General features: G+C 40.7%; 1 protein-coding gene and 1 long non-coding RNA gene across 3 annotated transcripts in view; both read right to left on the bottom strand.

The window, feature by feature from the left end:
• Positions 1-563: 563 nt before the first annotated feature.
• Positions 564-21,302, bottom strand: part of LOC308587181 — a 104,138-nt gene continuing 83,399 nt past the window's right edge. For both annotated transcript variants that reach the window (XR_014008271.1, XR_014008272.1), the window contains exon 2: positions 564-7,076. This is a non-coding gene — a long non-coding RNA (uncharacterized lncRNA). The remainder of the gene's footprint in view (positions 7,077-21,302) is intronic.
• Positions 2,307-20,644, bottom strand: RO60 (Ro60, Y RNA binding protein). Its single transcript, XM_081194442.1, has 9 exons — positions 20,509-20,644; positions 16,901-17,503; positions 16,073-16,293; positions 15,781-15,927; positions 14,573-14,710; positions 13,520-13,636; positions 12,669-12,782; positions 11,510-11,656; positions 2,307-10,837 (listed from the first exon to the last, which is right to left on the bottom strand). Exons 2-9 carry the CDS (start codon positions 17,478-17,480, stop codon positions 10,685-10,687), a joined length of 1,617 nt encoding a protein of 538 aa, XP_081050568.1. The 5' UTR covers positions 17,481-17,503; positions 20,509-20,644; the 3' UTR covers positions 2,307-10,684.

A 21,302-nucleotide genomic window follows, 5' to 3' on the forward strand; every position in this document is an offset into this window, starting at 1 on the left:
GGGAAGGTAAACGGCGTTTCCATGCGCTGCTCTGGTTCGCCAGAAGCGGCTTAGTCATGCTGGCCACATGACCCAGAAGCTGTACGCCGGCTCCCTCGGCCAATAAAGCGAGATGAGCGCCGCAACCCCAGAGTCGGTCACGACTGGACCTAATGGTCAGGGGTCCCTTTACCTTTACCTTATAGCTAGCTTTAATCCTTAGTGCTATCCTGCTTTTCAAACATACTGTCAACCAAAAGACCTTTCCCTCGGTACTTTCACATGCTTGAGCCAGAATGCCAATGCTTTGACAGGGCAGAGCAGCCAACTTCTTTACAAGGTACAGTTGTGCAACAAGAAGCACCACACTCAATGTGGAAACCCACAATTACATAACTTTGTGCTTTTATCTCTGTGCTTCAAATGAATATGGGAAACTTGCATTCGCTGGAGTAGCTCAGAGAGCAGCAAAAATAAGTGTAGATTTCAATTCAATGAACTGTGACACTACTAACATGGCTTGTGCCCAAAGTACGTTGTTTCTAATCTGTGATTGATGAAGCCACACAAAACACAAAAGGAAATCCATTGTCTGTGAATACCTTTATTGTGACCAAGAATAAAATGTCACAAAATAGTTATCGAGCTAGTGTGACGTGTGAGGAGTGGATCATTATACCGTCATGGAATCATGTGCAATGGACATATTAGAAATATTTTAAATTGAAATGGCTAGCCAGTGAACTTTTAATCCCTACAACACTTTCTAAGGGAAAGAGACAATAAAAGGAGTACACTACTAATGCCTTCTCAAAGTTCAGTTTAGTTCAGCAGGTCTTACTACCAGGTAAGTGAGTACAGGAATGTAGCCTTAAAGTGTTAGAGCAGGGGTTCTGAATATTGTTCGACTCCCAGCAGTACTAGGAAGCACAGCCAGTGGTCTGGGATGGTGGAAGTTGTCAAAAAGCATCCGAAGGGACCCAAGTTCACCATACTGCTCTAGAAAGTGCGTGTTACAATTCATAACCTTCATGCTAGTGCATTTGTCCCTGTTCAAATCAATTTTATCTCAAAACACAACAGTGGTACCTCAGGTTACATACGCTTTAGGTTACAAACTCCGCTAACCCAGAAATAGTACCTCAGGTTAAGAACTTTGCTTCAGGATGAGAACAGAAATCGTGCTCCGGCGGTGGGAGGCCACATTAGCTAAAGTGGTGCTTCAGGTTAAGAACAGTTTCAGGTTAAGAACGGACCTCCAGAACGAATTAAGTACATAACCAGAGGTACCCACTGTACTTGTTTATTTTTCTCCTTCACAAAAATGACGCAACAACTACTGTACGTGTATTTGGCTGAAATGGTTGGCCTTCCTATGGCATCACCACGATAACCATGTGAAAACCAGTGCAAATTCCTTCCATTCATTTCTGCACCAAAAAGCCGCCACACCACCTAGTGCCCCCTTAATGGTAAAGCCAACCTTGAAACATATTTTCTCGATCTGAAATGTGAAATTGGTGATCTTACAAGATAACCACAGCTCTGGAACTGTCTTTCTCCTAAACAACTATGTCAGTATGGAGGCGAATGGGGCAGGCATGGTCGAGAAAGCTTACAGGAAGGATAAGTGCATTGTGAGAATTCGTAAGGAAACACACAATGGTTGTGAGAGCCACCAAAAGCTTAACAGCCAAGGACAAAGAAGAGAAGTTTGGATTCGATATCCTGCTTTATCACTACCCTATGGAGTCTCAAAGCGGCTAACAATCCCCTTTCCCTTCCTCCCCCACCACAAACACTCTGTGAGGTAAGTGGGGCTGAGAGACTTCAGAGAAGTGTGACTAGCCCAAGGTCACCCAGCAGCTGCATGTGGAGGAGTGGAGACGCGAACCTGGTTCACCAGATTACGAGTCCACCGCTCTTAACCACTACACCACACTGGCTCTCTCCACAAAGGCCAACTTACATCAGAGGCCTGGAAACAAAGGGTCACATCTAATGAAGCCCACCCACCTGGGCAATAAAAATTCTCTGCTCCTCCATGTCTGCCCTGGAATATCCCCCAACCCTCAGGAAAAGGCTTTGAGGGTGCATGGGAGGCTGAAAGGGGGTGGCAGGAAGAAGGGAGAAATCCCACTGCATGAGGGAATGCCCACTTGTCCTACACTGGACCTCACCTAAAGAGGCAGAAGTAGGCAGCATTCAGCACCTGCCCAACATCTGTTCCAGCTGATCTTTATGGCCTCATTTTCCATACACATGCCTACCATTTAGTGAGCCTTATGTTAGTACATGCATATTGATTGTGAAGTCATTTAAGAGAATGATATGCATAGAATTTATTTTGTACTTGTCGTGTTCTACAAATCATAATGTAGATTAGGAACAATTCATTTGCAGCGTCAAAAACCGTTCATGTAATTATTTAAGGATTAGGGTTATGAGTAAGATGAAAAACCACATTCTCTGGAAATGTTCACCTTTCTTATTAAGAAAGTGATCATGTCACAGTTAAAGATGCACTATTTGATTATTATTATTATTTTAAAAAAAGATATTAAGGCTGATTTTCCAGCATGTTTTAAAGTAGAAGTCAGATACCAACACAAACCTCTTAAGGCATTTGTGTTATACTCAAATTATTTCATGAAGCTGTGACAGCTGTTTTCATTTTAAAATTAAACCTTCAAGAGGAGATTTTGATTTCGACTTTACACATCCCCAATCCTCTACTCAAAATAGCCTTCTCCTTATGCTGTGTATATAGGTAGTGATTATCAGGGCTTCATTACCCACATTCACAAGTAATGTATTTTGCTCCAATAGAAGGCAGTTTTTAATTCTAAAAAACTGAGCAGCAAATTCAGTCAAAATACAAGCAAACAACAAAACGTATAAACTTCAATTGTAAAAGTTTAAATGGATAAATTTTGTAATTCATAGGCAGTCTTCCTTCTTGTTTTGAATGACATAGTGCACCTTTAACATATATAAAGCAAAAATCACAACATAGAGACCTGAATAACAGCATTTTTTCCTGCCATTGCAAGAATTAAAAGTTTTGCTAAGTTCTTTATTACCCTGTTAAGTAATATTTATCTACCAATTGGACAAACAAACACATTTCACACTAAACATACCATTAAAAAAACATTTTGCACAGATGCTGGTAAATATCTCTATCTCAACGTTTCTTAAAGAACTGAAACTGAACCCTCAAGTGAAAACTGATCTTCCCACAATATTAATAAAATAAATTAATCTGGTCTATGGATTACCAATTTGTAATGAACAGCTTTTTGTATATAGGGTTTTCCCACTGTACAATATAGTTCCATCAAATAAATGCAAAAACAAAAACACGCAAAATGCTGGTATGTCTAGGTTGCCTTTATAATGCTGCATTAACATGTAAAAGGAATTATTTCTAAGACATTTACACTTTTTATCCTTTTACCACAAAGACCTATTCCCACCCCATCCATTTCCTATTTTAACGCTAGCCTGTTCAATTGTACACTCTCAGATCTCAGGGTGGCGTGGCTTAAGGCAGAACTTAATTATTTAGGGGAAAAGCTGCATACCTACTGATTCAAATGAGTGCCCATTTCATATGATATATGTCTTAAGGCATTCTAAACAATAACACGACTGTTTACCCAATTAAGGCTCTTTTTCATTCTGGAGAAAAAGCTAACACCAAAACCCTATTTACCAGTCTATTAAAACAATGTCACCACATCCTATGTTAACCTTATTTAGACACAGCTTTCTGCCTAGCTGGGCCCTCAATTTCTCAAACTTGTTACTAATCTTCTCTAGTGAAACCATCTCAACTAGAGTCCTTTTGTGCCATTCAAATACATGCAATCCCACACCAGTATGAGGGTGGGAGTACACAAAGCTGCTCTGTGAAACCATCAGAGGCTATGGCCATAAGAGGTCATTGCACAATAGGCCTAAGCAGCTGCAATACTTTCTGATCCACTAGCCATGGCTAAAAACTTGGGAGCCAGTTATTTGGTTGGTTGCTCACTGCCACCCAACCAGCTTGAATTTCCGAGAAAAGCTTCAACCCAATTGAGGGGTATGTTGGCACAGATGTTAATCATGGTTAGCACTAAAGTCAGAAGCTGATTAAAAATCCCAATGAAGTGTGAATCGTAGTTAGCATTAACCAGTGGTGATGTAACCCTTAGACATTGTTGAGGCTCAACTCAAACTTAAGGCCCTCTCAACCAGTTTAATGAATTTGTTGTGTTTGCATCAGCCTATAGGTTCCGTCTACTAGTTGACAGAAAAGAACACCTTTACAAAAGTGCAAAGAAACAGCAAATATAAATATTTATCATTAAAAAAAGAACAAAGGTGAGACTAGCAGCGCAAATCATACCTGGAACAGACAAACCTCAGAAAAGAAAGTGGCCAAACGGAGAAAGGGGAATTAAGATGACCTCTATAACTACTGAAAGGGCAAAGATACCCGATTAGAGCACTATTCATTCAGTCCTTCCCATGTACTTCCGTAAATCAAATAATGAGAAAAATGAATGGCAGCTAAACAGTAGCTGGGTTGTGAAAGAGTCACAAGTTAAAACAGTAACATTTATGTAGCGAGAGATGTGACAGCATTAAAATATATTCAGAATTAGTGTATGTAAAAGCAATAACGTCACGGTGTGTTCCATAGACCCTCAACAATTTACGACTCTTGAGCCAGAAGATGTGACATACACCAGGGATTTCATGTACTCTTCCGTGAGCTCAGGAGTATTCTGCACATGTAACAGGAAATTCTCATATGCACAGGGACTCCACAGAAACACACACAAGGCACCAGTGCCTGCCTGGCCTTGGATTACGCTCATAGTCTTGCTTTATGGACTGTATACTTATGAGCTCCCATTGCTCGTTCCCTGCTCCTGCCAACCTAGCAGTTTGAAAGCACGTCAAAGTGCAAGTAGATAAATAGGTACCACTCCGGCAGGAAGGTAAACGGCGTTTCCATGAGCTGCTTTGGTTTGCCAGAAGCGGCTTAGTCATACTGGCCACATGACCCGGAAGCTGTACGCCGGCTCCCTCGGCCAATTAAGCGAGATGAGCACCGCAACCCCAGAGTCGGTCACGACTGGACCTAATGGTCAGGGGTCCCTTTACTTATCAGCATTCATCAGCTCATGCTTTACAACAGCTTGCATCCACATTTTCATGAGCAGGAGGCTGCTCACGTAACAAGGTTTTCCTGCCCTTTTTCTTCCCACCTGTACCATATGCCACATTTTCCTGGAGTTTCAAATTGCCAGGAGAAGCTTTGATTCGGGGTGGGGGGGGAAGCAGTGGAAAGGATGGGCAGGAAAAATAAGGCCTTGTATCCTCCTATGTAACATGCAGGTTTGAAACAGCATACAGAAGCAGAAAGAACAATGTCAGTTAAATTTTAATTTGTGTTCCCAAAATCTCATAAAGTGCTAATTGCATCCCTTTTCAAAGAGATCAATTTTTTTTTCTCATCTCTGCGCGTTCATCAGTCCTGCTAAAGTCTTCATTTTTCTGATTATTAATTTAGACCGTTTTTTGTAATTATGAGTCTTACCATTTGAAGAAAGACATGCACTTGAAGGAATCAACACACTTTCCAGGAAATACAGTTCCCTTCTCAATACTTCTTTTAGCATTAGGGCCTTAATTTTTTATTCTTCCACCCCCCAAGTACCTACGTATGCTATTCCTACAATCATTTCTCAGTATTAGTTTTGCATTTCTGCATCCTCTTTTCTAGAGACTCCTCAAGTAGCAGCTCCACAGTGACATTTATAGGACTTTCCCGAAGTTAATAACTTAGTTCCATTATAATGAGCATATGAAAAACTTTTAACTCAGAATTAACTGTTTGTTTGCCCAAATGCTAACTATTTTTGTTTTTCTTTTTGCAGAAGCATTCATTCAATTTCTTCAAACACTCATAGCTGCTTAGCAACCTGTCCTATAGCAACACTTTAATGCTACCTACCTAGTAACCAACTGAAGTCTGGCCTGTTCTGCCCACATAAACCTGTACAATTTGTTTGCAATACAAGGGTGCCCAGAATAGAGGACACAACAGAGATAACTAGCACATAGAAGAATGATTAAGAGCCTTTAACCATCTTGGATGCAGGACCAATTATGACACCTCACCTTCTACTCTGAATTTGCTGCTCCTTCCTTCCTTCCTCCTTACCTGCTAAACTCTGCTGCTTCTGCAACACAGCCAGAAAAAGGCAGGATTGAATTTCATAGCATATTGACATCAAAATCAGAATAGCTAGCCATAACCCTGAGACACATTTGTATACTGTAGATGAACTTCTGCAAAACGGGGCTTAACTCCTACATTTTTTCATAAAATATTGGCACAAAGTCCATGAATTGATCTAAAAGGATCAATGATATTGTTTGGGGCAGGCATAGCCAAACTTGGCCCTCCAGATGTTTTGGGACTACAACTCCCATCATCCCTAGCTAACAGGACCAGTGGTTAGGGATGATGGGAACTGGAGGGCCAAGTTTGGCCATGCCTGGAAAGGCAATTCAGATCATTTGCTTGAACAACTGAATTCTGAATGCCATCTGGCAGGCAGGTCACAAATGACATCTGGCTTTTTCCATGCTCTTTTACATTCCTGGAGTGTGTCAAACAATGAGCATTTTTCAACGAAGTCGACTCAGGAGTTCTGGAGAATAAAAACAGCTAGCCTAATCAAAAAAAACAGACCTAGAACCAATACTTTGTGTATCATAGATTAGTGTCTGTAAAAAATGTCAAAGAGGGGGAAAAACAATAGGGCTTTGCTGAAAGAGGCATCAAAACTGCACAACCAGTAATGCAATATGCTCTTAGAAGATTTGACTAGCATTTCCTCAACAACCAACCCACTCTATAGCCATATAGAAAATCTCTTCTGAGGCCAAGGGAAATCTCAAAAGCAATGTATTATGTGGGTGGAGTGGAGTTACTACCCTTTAATGGGGTAGGAAGCAAAATTCTACAGGGCATATTGACATAATCTGGCACACGTAGCTTTGGCCCTGTATACCTGAAGGAGTGTGTTAACCTCCATCATTCTGCTGAGGTCCAGCTCTGAAGGCCTTCTGGCGGTTCCCTCACTGCGAGAAGTGAAGCTACAGGGAACCAGGCAGAAGGCCTTTTTGGTGGTGGAGCCCACCCTGCGGGAATGCCCTCCCATCAAATGTCAAGGAAATAAACAACTAATTGACTTTTAGAAGATATCTGAAGGCAGCCCTGTTTAAGGAAAGTTTTAATGTTTGATGTTTTATTGTGTTTTTAATATTTTGTTGGGAGCCGCCCAGAGTGGCTGGGGCAACCCAGTCAGATGGGCGGCATACAACTAATAAAATTATTAGTATTAGTACTATTAACTCTTCAGAATCTCACCAATGTTTATGGCAGGGGAGTGGCCAACCAGTGGACCTTCAGACATTGCTGTATTACAACTCCCATCATTACTGGATATGCTGACAAGGTCTGATGGGTGTTAAGAATCCAGCAACATCTGGAAGCCACCAATCAGCCGCCCACCCCGGATTAGGCTCTTCTTTCCTGCAAATCCACTGGCATTCCTCTACAAAGGAACTGGCCCTAAATCTCAGCCTGCAAAACAACTGGAAACAGGCAACTCTCAAACTTACGTGGGAGTTACATTCCAGGGGTAATGTATGAAGTCAAAATTACATATAGTCAAAACATACCGGATGCAATGATGGATGGAATTGTGAAAGTTAGGGGTTTTTTTTAGGTCTGCCTCCTTGCTTGTTTGTTTTTAACTTGCCAAGTGCATAAAACTGAATGCACACAAGCGAAATGTGTATAACACGAGTTAACTGTACTTAATTTTGAAAGTGTAAAAATATGGTAGTTACAGCTATTCCTTTTAGTTTTCAATGAATTAAACTTGTGCTAAAGCCACACAAAGTCATGTCAGCTTCTTTCTACTTGAACAATTAGCTTATTCTGACTCGCCTAATGTTTACACCAAACTTTTACCAACGCTGTACAAAGCATACTTTATGTTAGTAACGTTGTATGTGTAGCAACTATTTTCACACTTAGTAGCAATTTCCTATTCTATCATTTACCATTTTCTGTGCTTTTGATATTCTCATACCTAGGGAGAGGGCAGTAGTTCTGTTCATTTGGTCAGAAACTGTCAATAGTATTTGTTGATCAATCATGCATCTAATCCATGTAGGGCATCTCTCTACAGGAAGAGGCATAATACTCATAACAGAATTATTATCTTTTAACAAGAAGGAAATAATGCCTGCTATGTACACAACAGCTAATCTAAAACAAATATCACCCAAGATATTAGAAAAGCAGCACAGTGTTATGGTAACATTTTTAGACACTTGCCTCCTTTAATAAAAAAAATTAGACAAGAGATTGCAGCCACAAGTACTTCATACGGCAATATTTTAAATATAGCTGCTTCTGATGGATGGCTGCTTCTGTGAAGGGCAGAAAAGTAACTATGCATCTTGGCAATTACAGAAACAATCTCCTTCTAAAGAACTGTACCAAATTATTAATTATCTTGAATATATTAATCTTGGACTTTTCTAAGACAATGCCTGGAATTTCCAGGCGAAGTACTTACATTACTATTATTGGAAATGTGCTACTCTATTAATCTTTTTGATCAAAAAATTTAATGAATTATTCTACACTTAGTCGAACTTTGCAGTCCTGTATTAAACATATGCCACTACTTACATAACTACTAATGTCTTAAGATGCACATCCTGCAACAATTGCAAATTGTGATTTCCTGGATTCTTTAGCCATTTTAAGCATTAAAAAGAAAAAAAAAGAAAAAAAAGAAAAAAGCATTTGCAAGTAACATTCTGAAGTTGTGAAAAAATGCAAGCACCTATAGTAGGTACCTTATACAAAATGCAGTGCAAACACTTTTGACTGGATAAGATGCAGGCAGTTGCTGCATCCCTGCTCATTACAATTTAATCAAATGTTTACTAGGCTGTGGCCCATACAAACTGTGGACTATAAAATGTTTGCAGAATGCACCGTGTAATTACTTTGCTATAATTACACTGGATTTTGACAATAGATTAGTGTTTGCATTGAGAAGTGTTTTCAAAAGAACACTTGAAAGATTATCAACCTAGGACTAAAACATCAGAAAGGAAGGGTGTGGTTGTTATTTTTTGTATTATATGGCATATTTCAGGACTCCAATATACATGCATAAGTATCAATTTTGCTCTACCAGTTGCACTGATTAACACTAGTGCCCTGCAAAGAAGAACCCAATATATTAAAACTTTCCGTAGAAGCTGGTGGAAGTAAATGGGTTTTGAACAAAGTGAGCAAGGCATAAAGAAGGGCAGTTTGTTACCTATAATGCTCATAGATAAGGTAATGGTAGTAGTATGTACCAATACATTCAGCTCCGGAAAAGACCAAAAAAATCCATTATAATTTAATTAAAACTCCCCCGTTCAGTTTAAAATATATGTAGCTTTTGTACCCCTATCACAGTTGTGTGGTCTAGTGCATTCCATAAGTGTTTCCCTATTGTACACAACTGAGGTGAAAACTACAAGGTTGGTCCATGGGCTTTGTCTGCACTAATAGTATACCACAAATGACTGTTGACTAGAATTTAGCTTCTCACTGGCATCAACTGCACTCAAAATACCTGAAAACCTGTACAGGTTCAGTGCTGTCACACTTAAAAGACTGTTTCAGGGCATATTCCCTACACCATTTACTAGCATGAAATTACTTGTAACAATTTTTATCTTTGCCAACAATCCTCTCTACTTCTTTGTCCCTGTGCTTCAAATGGTGAGGTTTGTAATTTCATTTGCCTTTGATTAAAATGTGCAAAAAGACAAACTTGCTTGGTGATCCTTCTTCATATCAGCAGACGTATAAAATTTAAAATATGCTTATTTGTGAATTAGTGTGATGAGAATGCATGACTACGAAATCGTGCAATTCTTGCAAGACTTGTTTTGAAACAAGGAATGATGAAGGAGGAGGCTGAAGACCAAACACCACCCACATATCCCTTGGGACAATCCAGTTGTCCAAAAAAATATCCCAACACTTATAGAAACAGAATCCCCTACAAACAAAAGGAGCACTGAAAGCAGCAAGTTGCCAAAATTAAGTGTGGTGTACACAATGTGAACCAACACACATTAATAAAAGAGAGTTAACCTGTAGTGCAGACTTGGTCTCACTTTTCCTTTTCAATACAATGAGTAACAGCTACTCAAGCAAACAGTTATTAACCCAACACAATGTAAAATCTTAAAATCACTTCCCATCCTGGAAGTAACAGAATAAAATTATTCTCAGAAAATAATGTATAAATTGATGGAATACCTTGCTATTGGTAAGCTATTAATAAAATTAAACACATATGGTGTTCCATAGGTATTTCTATAAGGCCTTCCACTGCTATTTTAAAACTATATGCAACAGACGTAAACAATCTCCCCAGAAAGTGGACTCTGCCTCTACTTGTCTGTACATCCCCTTTAAAAAAGTTCAACTTTCCAATTGATGAGTCAAACTCAGTCATAAGTTAGTACAGTCAGTCAATCCGACTGGTAAGTCCCAGGTCAAAGTCTTCAGCAAGTAACAGATTCAGTAAAGCAGGTGCTCACAGATTTAAATCAAATCCAAAGTGAAGTTTCGAATGACATCTGGTGCTCCTGTGTCAAAGCCACAAATGTCCAGCATGCCTCTGTCATCTGGGTCTGCAATGGTAAAACTGTTGGATGTCAACCCACAAACTATCAGCTTGGATGGAATACCCATTCTCTAAAGGAAGAAGAAAAAGAAACACGTTTTTTCCAGTGTGCAGCTGCACAACCAAGTATGAACTCTTTACAAAAGCCAAGTCTTTTACACTTTACTGTGACAGATACAGGAAACCCGGCTGACCTGCCCCACCTCTTTGCATGCAAGACAGTATTCATTGACAATTTCCCTGGGTTTCCAATTCCATCTGTTTTCCAGTACAGTAACATCCCCCGCAGCTGCACATTAGGACAAAAGAGAGGTTGTACTGGCTCTCCTACTGCCATTGCCTCTCTGTCCTACCTGCGGAAATCATTTTCTTATTGGCCCGGCTTGGCTTCTGGAGAGCTTTTATAGCCACACATGCACAAATCTGGTTGGACCATGATGCAGACCCACTGAAGAGCCACAAAGTACAGCACCTTACACTGATACTGACCAGAGTAAATGTGAAGTGAGCAAAATGTTTGAAGAAAATGCTTTATTTTTGAGTGCTGCTGTTGCAAACTGGAATATTTTTAACAGTGTGCCAGCCACTAGTATCGTAGTTTTAACTGCCACGCATAAATGATTCTAAAGAGCTTTTATTTCTGCGACATAGCAGTCATCCTTTTAAAAGCTGGGAACTATTTAAAAATCAGCTATTTCCTACAGAAACAACTTCATGGCAAAGTTGTACAAAGGGCATTTTACCTCTCTATACGTCCTCAAGGCTGTGGCAGGATGAGTATCTCCAGCAAATGTCTCATTATCTGTTAACACAATAAAGACATCAACAGCTACACCTGTCTTCTGAGCCCATAGCATTGGAAGAGAGCAATCTGTGGCACCCATTGGAATCTAGGAAAAATAAGAAACCATTATTAACAAAACAAGTCAGCAGACGTTTTAGATGGGAACTGTACTTCGGTTTAAAACTCTACTCATCTCTCACACTGGTGCACTCTGAGAAGCCCTCCGCAAATCCCTGACGACTTCCTATACTCTTCAGCATCCAGGATAAACTTTTTGTTTTTACCCATATAGCTCTCCAAGGTTTTGCCCTAGTATCTCTTTGTGCTCTTATTATCTTTTACATCCCTGTCCACAACATTTACTCAAACTCTACTGCCAGCAATTGACCCAAAGACTCCTATTCTTACAACAGTGTTAGCCACATTCTCTTTCTGTCCCTTATCCTTAGAACTCCTATATAATGTCTCTTTCTTTCTCCCTCTCCCTTCCAATATCACTTCAAATCTATGCTCAGCCTCAACTGTGACAAAGCTTAAATACAGGCAACTGCCCTTGGTCTTCCATCTTAGCCTTGTCTCTTCCTTCTCTACCTGTTACTCCTCCTTTTGAAATTTACGGTGTAAACTCTTAACGCCAGGGTTTTGTTTTGTTTTTTCGATTTTGGCATGCAACTATGTAAAGCGCCATGTACATATAATGATGTTCAATAGCAAAAATGAATTTTAGTTCTATATTTTTGTTGAGTCTATTGATGTTGAAGTTCTCGATTCCATCTTTTCAAACAAACTAATCACAGATTTTAAGATCTTAAATATACTTACTAGATGGAAAATCCCATTGAACACAAGTGGATTTACATCCAAGTCCATATGTATAGGATTATATATAGATTGGAGAACAGTGAAAACTGCATGAAAATATTATCAAAAGCAGCTTCAGTTTAATTTAAAGGTGAAAAAATAATCTGAAAGTGAACAAGATACTTCAAAATATTATTTATAAAATATTTTGTTCAAAATGAGGGAGAAAGTTTACCAGTAGTCCCTTTTTGCAATTCAGGACAATTAGTTGAACTTCCACATATAAAATTAGAGACAAATATAAACGCTTTAGATACCTCAGACATCTTATGTAACACTTGAGGTAATGTCATGTCCTCAGTCACCGAGCAAGGGACCATTTCATGGGAAAAGGCAACAATATGAGAATCTTTTTCAGTTCGTGCAACAACCTGGTAAGAGTGTTAAACAAAACAGAAAACAGAAAATGAAGCCATGTTATTTTCATTTTGTGTTCTATGTTCTGAAGGGAGACCTAAGGGTACCACTGTCTGGTCTCAGGATTTTCACAGTGTCCATTGCTATAGCCACATTTCCCCTTCAACTCCTCTCCTATTGCACTTCTCAGTCAAACTTATCGCTCTTTAGCAGATCCCTCCATCCTCTTGTATCTCTCTTACTGCTCAAGCTGGTTCCTTCGTGCCTTCCTAGAGATGTGAAGGCCTGGGGAGAAAATGGAAAAATTGGGAGGAAACCCATTCCCCCCCCCCCCATTTTCCTGTACTTCCCCCAGGCCTTCACATCTCTATGCATTGTTCTAAATGTGGTAATGTGAGACATTCGGGAGTAGAAAGGAGGACACTGCTCCCTCACTAAGTTGTTTGTTTGTTTTCTACAACCACGCCAAATACATGCATGATTATCTGCATTATACTTTTAGATGATAAAAATTTAGATGGGGTTATTATGTTTGCTTTGCAAGCATGCTTTTATCTTTTAAAGTAATTATTTAAAAAAATGAGGAAAGACTCTCTAAGCTACTCTCTTACACTACCCCCCACTTAAGTTTTTAAGTGTCTCTTGATTAGGTCTGTAAACAGCGTGCATGTCTGGGCATGAAAGACAACAGAAAGCTACTTCAGCATTCAAATTTGGGTTGAAATAATTTGGTGAAACAAACGTAACTTACCATACACATTGCTGCAGCAACTGTACTAGCATTCAGCACACTACCCAAAACCTTTTGGAACATAGAGTCACTGACATCAATTGCAAGCATGAAACGCTTCCCTGTTGGCTCCATTGTCTAAAGAAAGAGTGTGAGAGGTAAATTGGGAGAGTGGTTGTTATTATTATGCTTTCATAGCATAAGCATACATTGAGAACAAGCAATTGCTACCTTGAAGAAAAAGAGGGTGATGTCCAAACTATGTCAATTGCTAATAATAATGATGATGATGATAAAAATAAATAACTTTATTATTTATACCCCATACATCTGGCTGGGTTTCCCCAGCCACTCTGGGCAGCATATTTTAAAACACAGTAAAGTATCAAGCATTAAAAACTTCCAATACAGTGCTGCCTTCAGATGTCTTCTAAAAGTTGTGTTCTTTATCTTCTTGACATCTGAAGGGAGGGTGTTCCACACGGAGGGCAGCACTACCAAGAAGGCCCTCTGCCTGGTTCCCTGTAACTTTGCTTCTCACAGTAAAGGAAGCAGCTTGTGCAAACTGGTTGTTGTTGTCCCATCCCCCGTCCCCCTGTTCCCCACAAGTCTCCAGGTCTGTTTGAGGGACCCTCGAGCAAAGGAAGTCACGCTACAGGCACAACACTGGCTCTTGCCCAGAACTAGAAGACCACACAGTATGAGAAGGATGCACAAGATGTTGTTCTTTATAATCTCTCTCCCCCCCCCCCGCCCCAAATACAAGGCCTCAGGGAACTCAGTAGGAGGAAGTGGCTGAAGCAGTGTAATCTGCAGAATGGGTCACCATGGGACTTAGCCAGGACAAGAAAGGAGGCAGAGAAGCAAAAGATTTCTGTTTTTTCAGAGTCCTTAAGACACTCTAATCATCCTGTCCTTAAACCTTTATTATTAAAATTGAATACTTTCTTAAATGAAGATTGCTCATCTGGAGGCTTATACTATACATGTATGTATGGATAGATTCAAAATAAAGGTTAAATCAACATGCCGTTAAAACAGGTGTGAACTTCTGCAGCTACAACTGATAATTACCTTGAAGGTCTTGTAAAATGAGGCATCAAGTGCTTCCAAAATGTCATTATCAGGTTGCCAGCGAAGTTTTCCCCGATAACCACGTTCTCCTTTGTAGTTTTCTAGTGCAACCAAAACATGGAATGGATGTATTCGAGCCTAGAAAAAGAGGGCTGCATTCTCAAAGACATATAATTGACAAAGCAATATTCTAAATACAAAAAAGTGTTGTCATCTTAAATTGTCTTCTGACCATCCTAGCTTACATTACTTTTTCTGAACTTTTGTGTAATCTTCACCAAAGAAATACCTACACCAAAGGGGGTATTTCAAGATGTCCACACAATATACAGTTGTACCTTGGATTTCAAACGCCTTGGCTCCCTAACAATGGAAACCCAGAAGTGAGTGTTCCGGGTTTCAAAAGATTTTTGGAAGTCGAACGTCCGGTGTGGCTTCCACGACTTCCAATTGGCTGCAGGCCTCTCCTTAGTTTTCAAACGGTTCCAGGAGTAGAACCGGCTCCTAGAACACATTCTGTTCGAGAACCAATGTACGACTGTATGCTGAGATATTCAGGTTTTTAATTTGTTTTAGGGTTGCTGTTTTTAGCAACTTTTCTCTGATGCCCTCACATCAGATCTAAGATGTTGAAACATCAATACCCTCTGCCTCCAATTAATGTGTTTCTACTCTTTCCATCATACTTTACTCTAGAACCCGCATTGCAGGATTAACCCTCTTCCCAATTGAGTAAAAGAAAGATTTCCCATTTGAGTAAAAGGTTTCTGTTCTTCCTACAAAATGGTCCTTTAAAATGGTACTCAGAATGGAGGAGATAGTAATAATGTGCTGTTGTTTTGTCAATTCCACAATACTTTATCCTTTTCTCAGAAAATGCTTCCCAACATTTTCCTTGATCAATCGATTTCCTGAACATATGGCAATGTGCAGGAGAAAGACCTCATAAGATTCTTGTTTTTATAACCTTATCCACAACACCCGCAATTCCTTAAACTAGAAATAGTGGCCAACTTTCTTCCATCTCTATACTGTTTGCAGGTTCAATATATTTCAATCAAAATTTGCAATTCTAAAACTCTTAAGTGTGAAATTGCTGTTTTGAGTTGCAAGTGTAGCTACACCTTCAACACCAATTTCTATTATCGGAATGATCTACTTCAACTGCACAGAGCTGCATTAGCATAATACAAACATGAGAGTCTCACCTTTTTAAGAAGTTTTTCATTTCTTAGTCTTTCACAAACTGCTGCTACTTCTGGGCTTCCCGGTTCTAGAACAGAATTTGCTGTCATCTTTCCTAGATTCCTCAACATTGCTGTTAAGGGCATCTCCTGTAACAATGCTTTCCACACCTTGTACAGATTGAGATAGAAAGACCAGGATATGGTGTTTTAAAATGAGGATATATTACATTTAACCATTTAAGAATCAACAGGCAATTATACATCATCACGTTAACTACACAGTTAGTGCACATAACAAATTTAATGCACTCACCTCTTTAGATTTCAAATGATTTGTCAGAAGGTGTTCCCTAACTAAACTATATTCTTCTATCAAATGAATCACTTCCAATTCATCCTTTGTATGCTTCACCCTCTCCACTGCCTCCAAATACTTTATCAGTTTTTCAGTCTCAGGAGAAAGCTTGCTGTCTTTATATGCTTCTTGGACTTCCTTCCACCCTTTCATTACATACTTAGTGACTACGGCAAGGCCTGTTGAAATAGAAAAAAGCTATACTCAGTAACTCTTGCATAACAGCTTATTAACAGGATGGTTAATAAGAGGTTTTCCCCCAACTGTCAAGTAAGCGACCGGGTTTTTTATCTACAGCAGATTATGCAAACGCACATCAGTATAACTACATTTACAGCTTGCAGAAAAATATCGAAACTATGATCAGAGATAATTCAGTTATAATGTAAAAAACCCCAATAATTTATTAGCTATTTGAGAGACATTTTCCCTTCATTTCACTGTATAGAATGAAACAGACCATACATAAGTATAAAGTAAAAAAGTGATTTTTTTAAAGTGAGATTTTTGTCATTCTACTTAACATGGTAGTAACAGACTAAGAACCGTTTCTCCCATTACGATGAAAGCCATGAGTAAAATCACACGGTTACACTTCTGTCTAAGTATCTGATTTCAAAATGTGTGGTCACTCATTTCTGCAACGTCTAAATGAGCCTGGGCAACAACAGCTCCCCAGTTTTATGGAGGCTTCATTCCTCACTCTTTCATTTCCAACACACTCAGACAGACAGTGCTTACTCCAGACAATTATAGCTGTAATGGAAAATTCCCAGTTGTTGTTACCTTCATTTGCAGGCTTTAGATGGGATAACCTGAGAAGATCTTTATGACACCAGCCATTTCTTTTCTTATATTTTGTCACCGCTAAAGCAATAGCCATGTCATTCTTCCCATTGTACCACTCCGCAACAGCTTTTCTTAGGGCACGGCCCCACATGCCACATTTCATGCCCTCCTTCAGATCCTTTTTAAACTGAATGAAAGTGAAGAGATGGGTTGGTATACGACAAACTTCAGGGACAGCCTTATAAGCTGCTTGTTTTGTTTTGGAATCAGAACACTGTGAACAAACGGCAAGCGCAAACAATGCTGGCTCCTGTTTTGCTGCCCTCCCTTCTTGACTGAACGTCTTTATTTCCTGTACCACGTCACAGCCTCTGCCATCTTCAATAAGCCTCAGCAGAGCATCTGCATTTTCAAAGCCCAACTTTTGTTCCTTGATGTAGTAAGTACCTCCCTCAGAACCAAAACACAAGAAACGGCGCAGTCGATTCATGTCGGTAACCTGCCACACGTATCCACCTTCAGAATTTGGCAGCTGCTTTTCATTGCAAGGTTGCGTTTGACTTGTTGCTACTTCCATTGCTTCTCAATGTGAGGAGGCTCCTGAAAAATAGGGGGGAAATGCTTCAAATAGACATATAATTTTTATGGCTTACCTTATCTATAGTGAGATCTATTAATCTGCATGGATATAGTTATGCTGCACAAAAAGTACTGTGCCATAATTCTGAGATTCTGCTACTGTCCTCAAGTTATATCTAAATGTTACAGCCTCATAAGTTCTTAAAATAAAAAACTTGAAAATAAACCGTAGCAACATCCAATGCCCATTTAAAACAGGACACATTCATAAAACCAGTTTAAATATGAAGTTGTAACCATTTCTGGATTATTATCTATGGGCACAATCCCCAGAGAGCCAGGCAAGTTAAGCCCTATAAACCTATTTGTGCTAACATGAAACATTTGATGCTGGCACCTGAATACTGATAAAATATATTTGAGCACACCTATGGAATGAGTTGGCCAACCATGCACACAAAGTCACTTTTTTACTCTTTAAGAAAGAAGGACTCATGAAAGTTATTTATGTACTCTATGCTATTATATGACACTAGGAGTTTTTTTTGTCGGCTTAAACCATAATTATTGTACACACTTCCATATATAATAGTACTTTACAACTGTACAACTCAGCACATTTCCCATGCAACTCTTCTGATTTAATGTTTGAGATATGGGAATTGTTGCTGGCACTCACAGAATACCATTCATTTCTCGACTTACTGTTGCAGCAAGCATACAAGGCTGCTTTACACTGAAATCAGACTATTGTGCATCTAGCTCAGAACTGTCAGCTTTGACTGCCAAATGCTCTCCAAAAGTTTCAGGCAGAGGCCATGCCTAAACTTACCTAGAGACACCAGGGATTGAACCTGAGAGTTCTGTGTGCAAAGCAGATGCTCTACAACTGAACTGCGGCCCTTTCTCCAAAACCATTCAAATCCTTTTTAACACAGGACAAGCATATCGGAGGAGGAATAATTATTTAAGTTAAGGAACAAAGAGTTTATACTATCATAGCAAAGGAGCGGCTGACAGAGTGGTGCAGAGCTAACAACTTGCTCATAAATACAAGGCAGACAAAGGAGATTGTGGTGGACTTCAGGAGACAGAAGAGCAACGTCCAGCCACTTTTGATTGATGGGGTCTGTGTGGAGAGGATAACAACGTTCAGATTTCTGGGCATTGAATTACAAGAGGATCTGTCCTGGAGTGTCAACACAAGGGGGCTTGTGAAGAAGGCGCAGCAGAGACTGTACTTTCTGAGAATACTAAGGAAAAACCATCTTCCGCAGAAACTGCTGCTTGCCTTCTATCACTGTGCCATTGAGAGCGTGCTCACTTATGGCTTATGTGTGTGGTATGGAAGCTGTACTACCCAGGACAGGATGGGGTTGTGCAGGGTTGTTAAGGCAGCAGAAAGCATTGTTGGCTGCCCACTCTCCACCTTAGAGCAGATTTATGCCACAAGGTGCCATAGGAAGGCATTGGACATAGTAAAAGATCCATCGCATCCTGGTCACTGTCTCTTCGAGCTCTTGCCGTCGGGACGGAGATACAGGTCGATAAAGACAAGAACGAGTCGTCTTAAGAACAGCTTCTTCTCCAGAGCGATCTCGGCCCTGAATGGGAAGCCCGGACTTTGAAAGTCATCTAATCTCCCTTGCAGTATTATACTGTATTGTTTAATTAGTGTTTTTATGGAGCAGTCAAGTAATTTCGTTGTCCCCGAAGGGAGAAATGACAATAAAGATATTCTTATTCTTCTTATTCTTATAATGTGCTAGCTGCTTTACAGGTATGCTCTACTAGAGATGCACCATATATTTCTAGACAACATATTATTGTTACACATGTGGGTTTTTTTGCTGCTGTTCTTAATAACGATACTATTCCAATGATATGATGCAATTATTTGTGCTAGACAAGTTCCAGTTATATATACACAGTGATATTACACAAAATAAAACGTTGGCCATATTTTTGAACAGAAATTGAGATCATTTCACTACCCAAATTCTTACATAGTTTTGAGTCCCAATCTTGCCTACCAGACAGGTAGATACAATCCTTTCTTCCTTGACAAATTATCCAAGTACAGGGTGCAATCTCAAGTAACAGGCAAATCAAACTACCAAACCAGGATGCAGCAAAAAAACAAAAACAAAAACCACTCTACTTGATAAACACATGCTTTGGCGGGTGAAAACTGTTTAACAGAAGAATCACTGCCAACTTATTTAAGCTGGAAGGATGTTACACAAATGGGGCGCCACTGAAAAGGCCCTCAGAGGAATGAACCTATTCAACTGCAGAACAACCTCCTCCGTCCCTGATTTTAACCCAGACAGGGGCAGGTCTCTGCAGGAGGAGCCATTGAATTTGTAGTCTGCATTATGTTTACACTATATATGTACATTCAGCTGTCAGGTGTACAAAACACACTCTTCCAAAACTTCCTGCGAAGTTTCGTATTTTGATCAGGCAACAGCAGATCGACACCTTTTTAGGCTGCTGCACTACTGTGCATAAATTCTCTCTCTCTCACACACACACACAGCCCAATGACGTCCATTTATTTTATTAAATCGGCATACCGCCCTTCAAGACCCGAGGATCTCACAGCAAATACGAAATAAAACTGCAGGCGAAACGAAGTAATAAAAACAAAACAAACCCAACAACATGCACGGCGCGGTTCCCTGCTTATGCGCACAGTACAGGGACACTGCAAAGGAGTTTGAAGGCTAATGGGGGGGGGGATGCAACACCGCCTGTCTGGGAAAGCAACACAAACCCGCGCAAAAGCACAACTGCCTAGCCAGCTGCTGTCGGTTCGCAGCGCTCGTGTGAGCGTGAGAACGCGTGTGTGGAGTAAGCGCGCTCGGGGCGGCGAGAGAAGGCTGGGCGCCGCCGCCAGGCCTTCAGGGCGAGCAGGGGCGAGGGGAGGATTCCCTACGCCGACTCGCCCGAGCCGCTGAGGGAGGCGGACAGGGGGGTCCTCCGGCGTCCCGGCCCTTCGCCGCCCGAGGAAGAAGCCGTACCTGAGCGGCCTTCGGCGGGGTGCGGGGGTGGGGAGGTCCCGGCGGGCAGCTCGGAGGCTTCTCGTTCTCCGCCTCAGGACCCCTCGCGCCTCCTGACAACTTCCCTCACGAGAGAAGGACCCGGATGCAGCGGCTCAGGGAGGCCATCCCCCAGGACCCGGATGTCGGCGCACGACCCCGCCTTCCCGGCCGGCGCTTCCCTCACGCCGCGAAAACAAAGGCCCGGATGGAGCGAGAAGCAGCAGTTCTCTCATCCTCACCCCTCAGCCAACCGCCGCTTGGCTTATGACTCACCCTGAGATATTATAAATCTAATAAATAAATTAATAAATAAGATTCACTTATGGAGGAATGAGAGGTGTCGCTCATGTATCCCTTTTCATAGGGGAAAGGAGCCCCCATACTTTCAAAAATTGGGCCTCCGCACCTCAAAAATGAGGCCCGAGTGAGCTTAGCGACGCTTTCTCCACTTAGCTAGGCCCTTTTTAAGTGTGTTGAGATTTAATAGCCCGCCGGAAGATGCGGTACTACTACTACCAGCATCCCCTGGCCATTTGGCGTGTTTGCAGGGGCTGATGGGAGCTGTAGTTCTGCAACGGGAAGATGCTCGAAGAGAGACCAACGAGGCTCGAGCAAGCATTTTTTAAATCTGTTCTCCGCCTTGAGTCCAGTAAGGGAATAACTAAATACAGAATCATAATAGAATAATGATGTTTCCACAAGGAAAGGTGGTTAGGCAGGGAGACTGGATGCCTGGCGGAAAGGCGCCACCATTCCACGAACTGGCGACCACC

The sequence above is a fragment of the Podarcis bocagei genome, assembly GCF_964188305.1.
Source record: "Podarcis bocagei genome assembly, chromosome: 5".
Classification (NCBI taxonomy): domain Eukaryota; kingdom Metazoa; phylum Chordata; class Lepidosauria; order Squamata; family Lacertidae; genus Podarcis; species Podarcis bocagei.

Bases quoted from the DNA above. Each gene is read 5' to 3' on its own strand.
- RO60 (XM_081194442.1), bottom strand. From the start codon at position 17,480: ATGGAAGTAGCAACAAGTCAAACGCAACCTTGCAATGAAAAGCAGCTG. The intron at 16,294-16,900 runs GTAACAACAACT...CTATTTCAACAG, and splicing joins TCTAAAGCCTGCAAATGAAG to GCCTTGCCGTAGTCACTAAG. The intron at 10,838-11,509 runs GTAAAATGCCCT...TTCTTCCTTTAG, and splicing joins CCTTGAGGACGTATAGAGAG to AGAATGGGTATTCCATCCAA.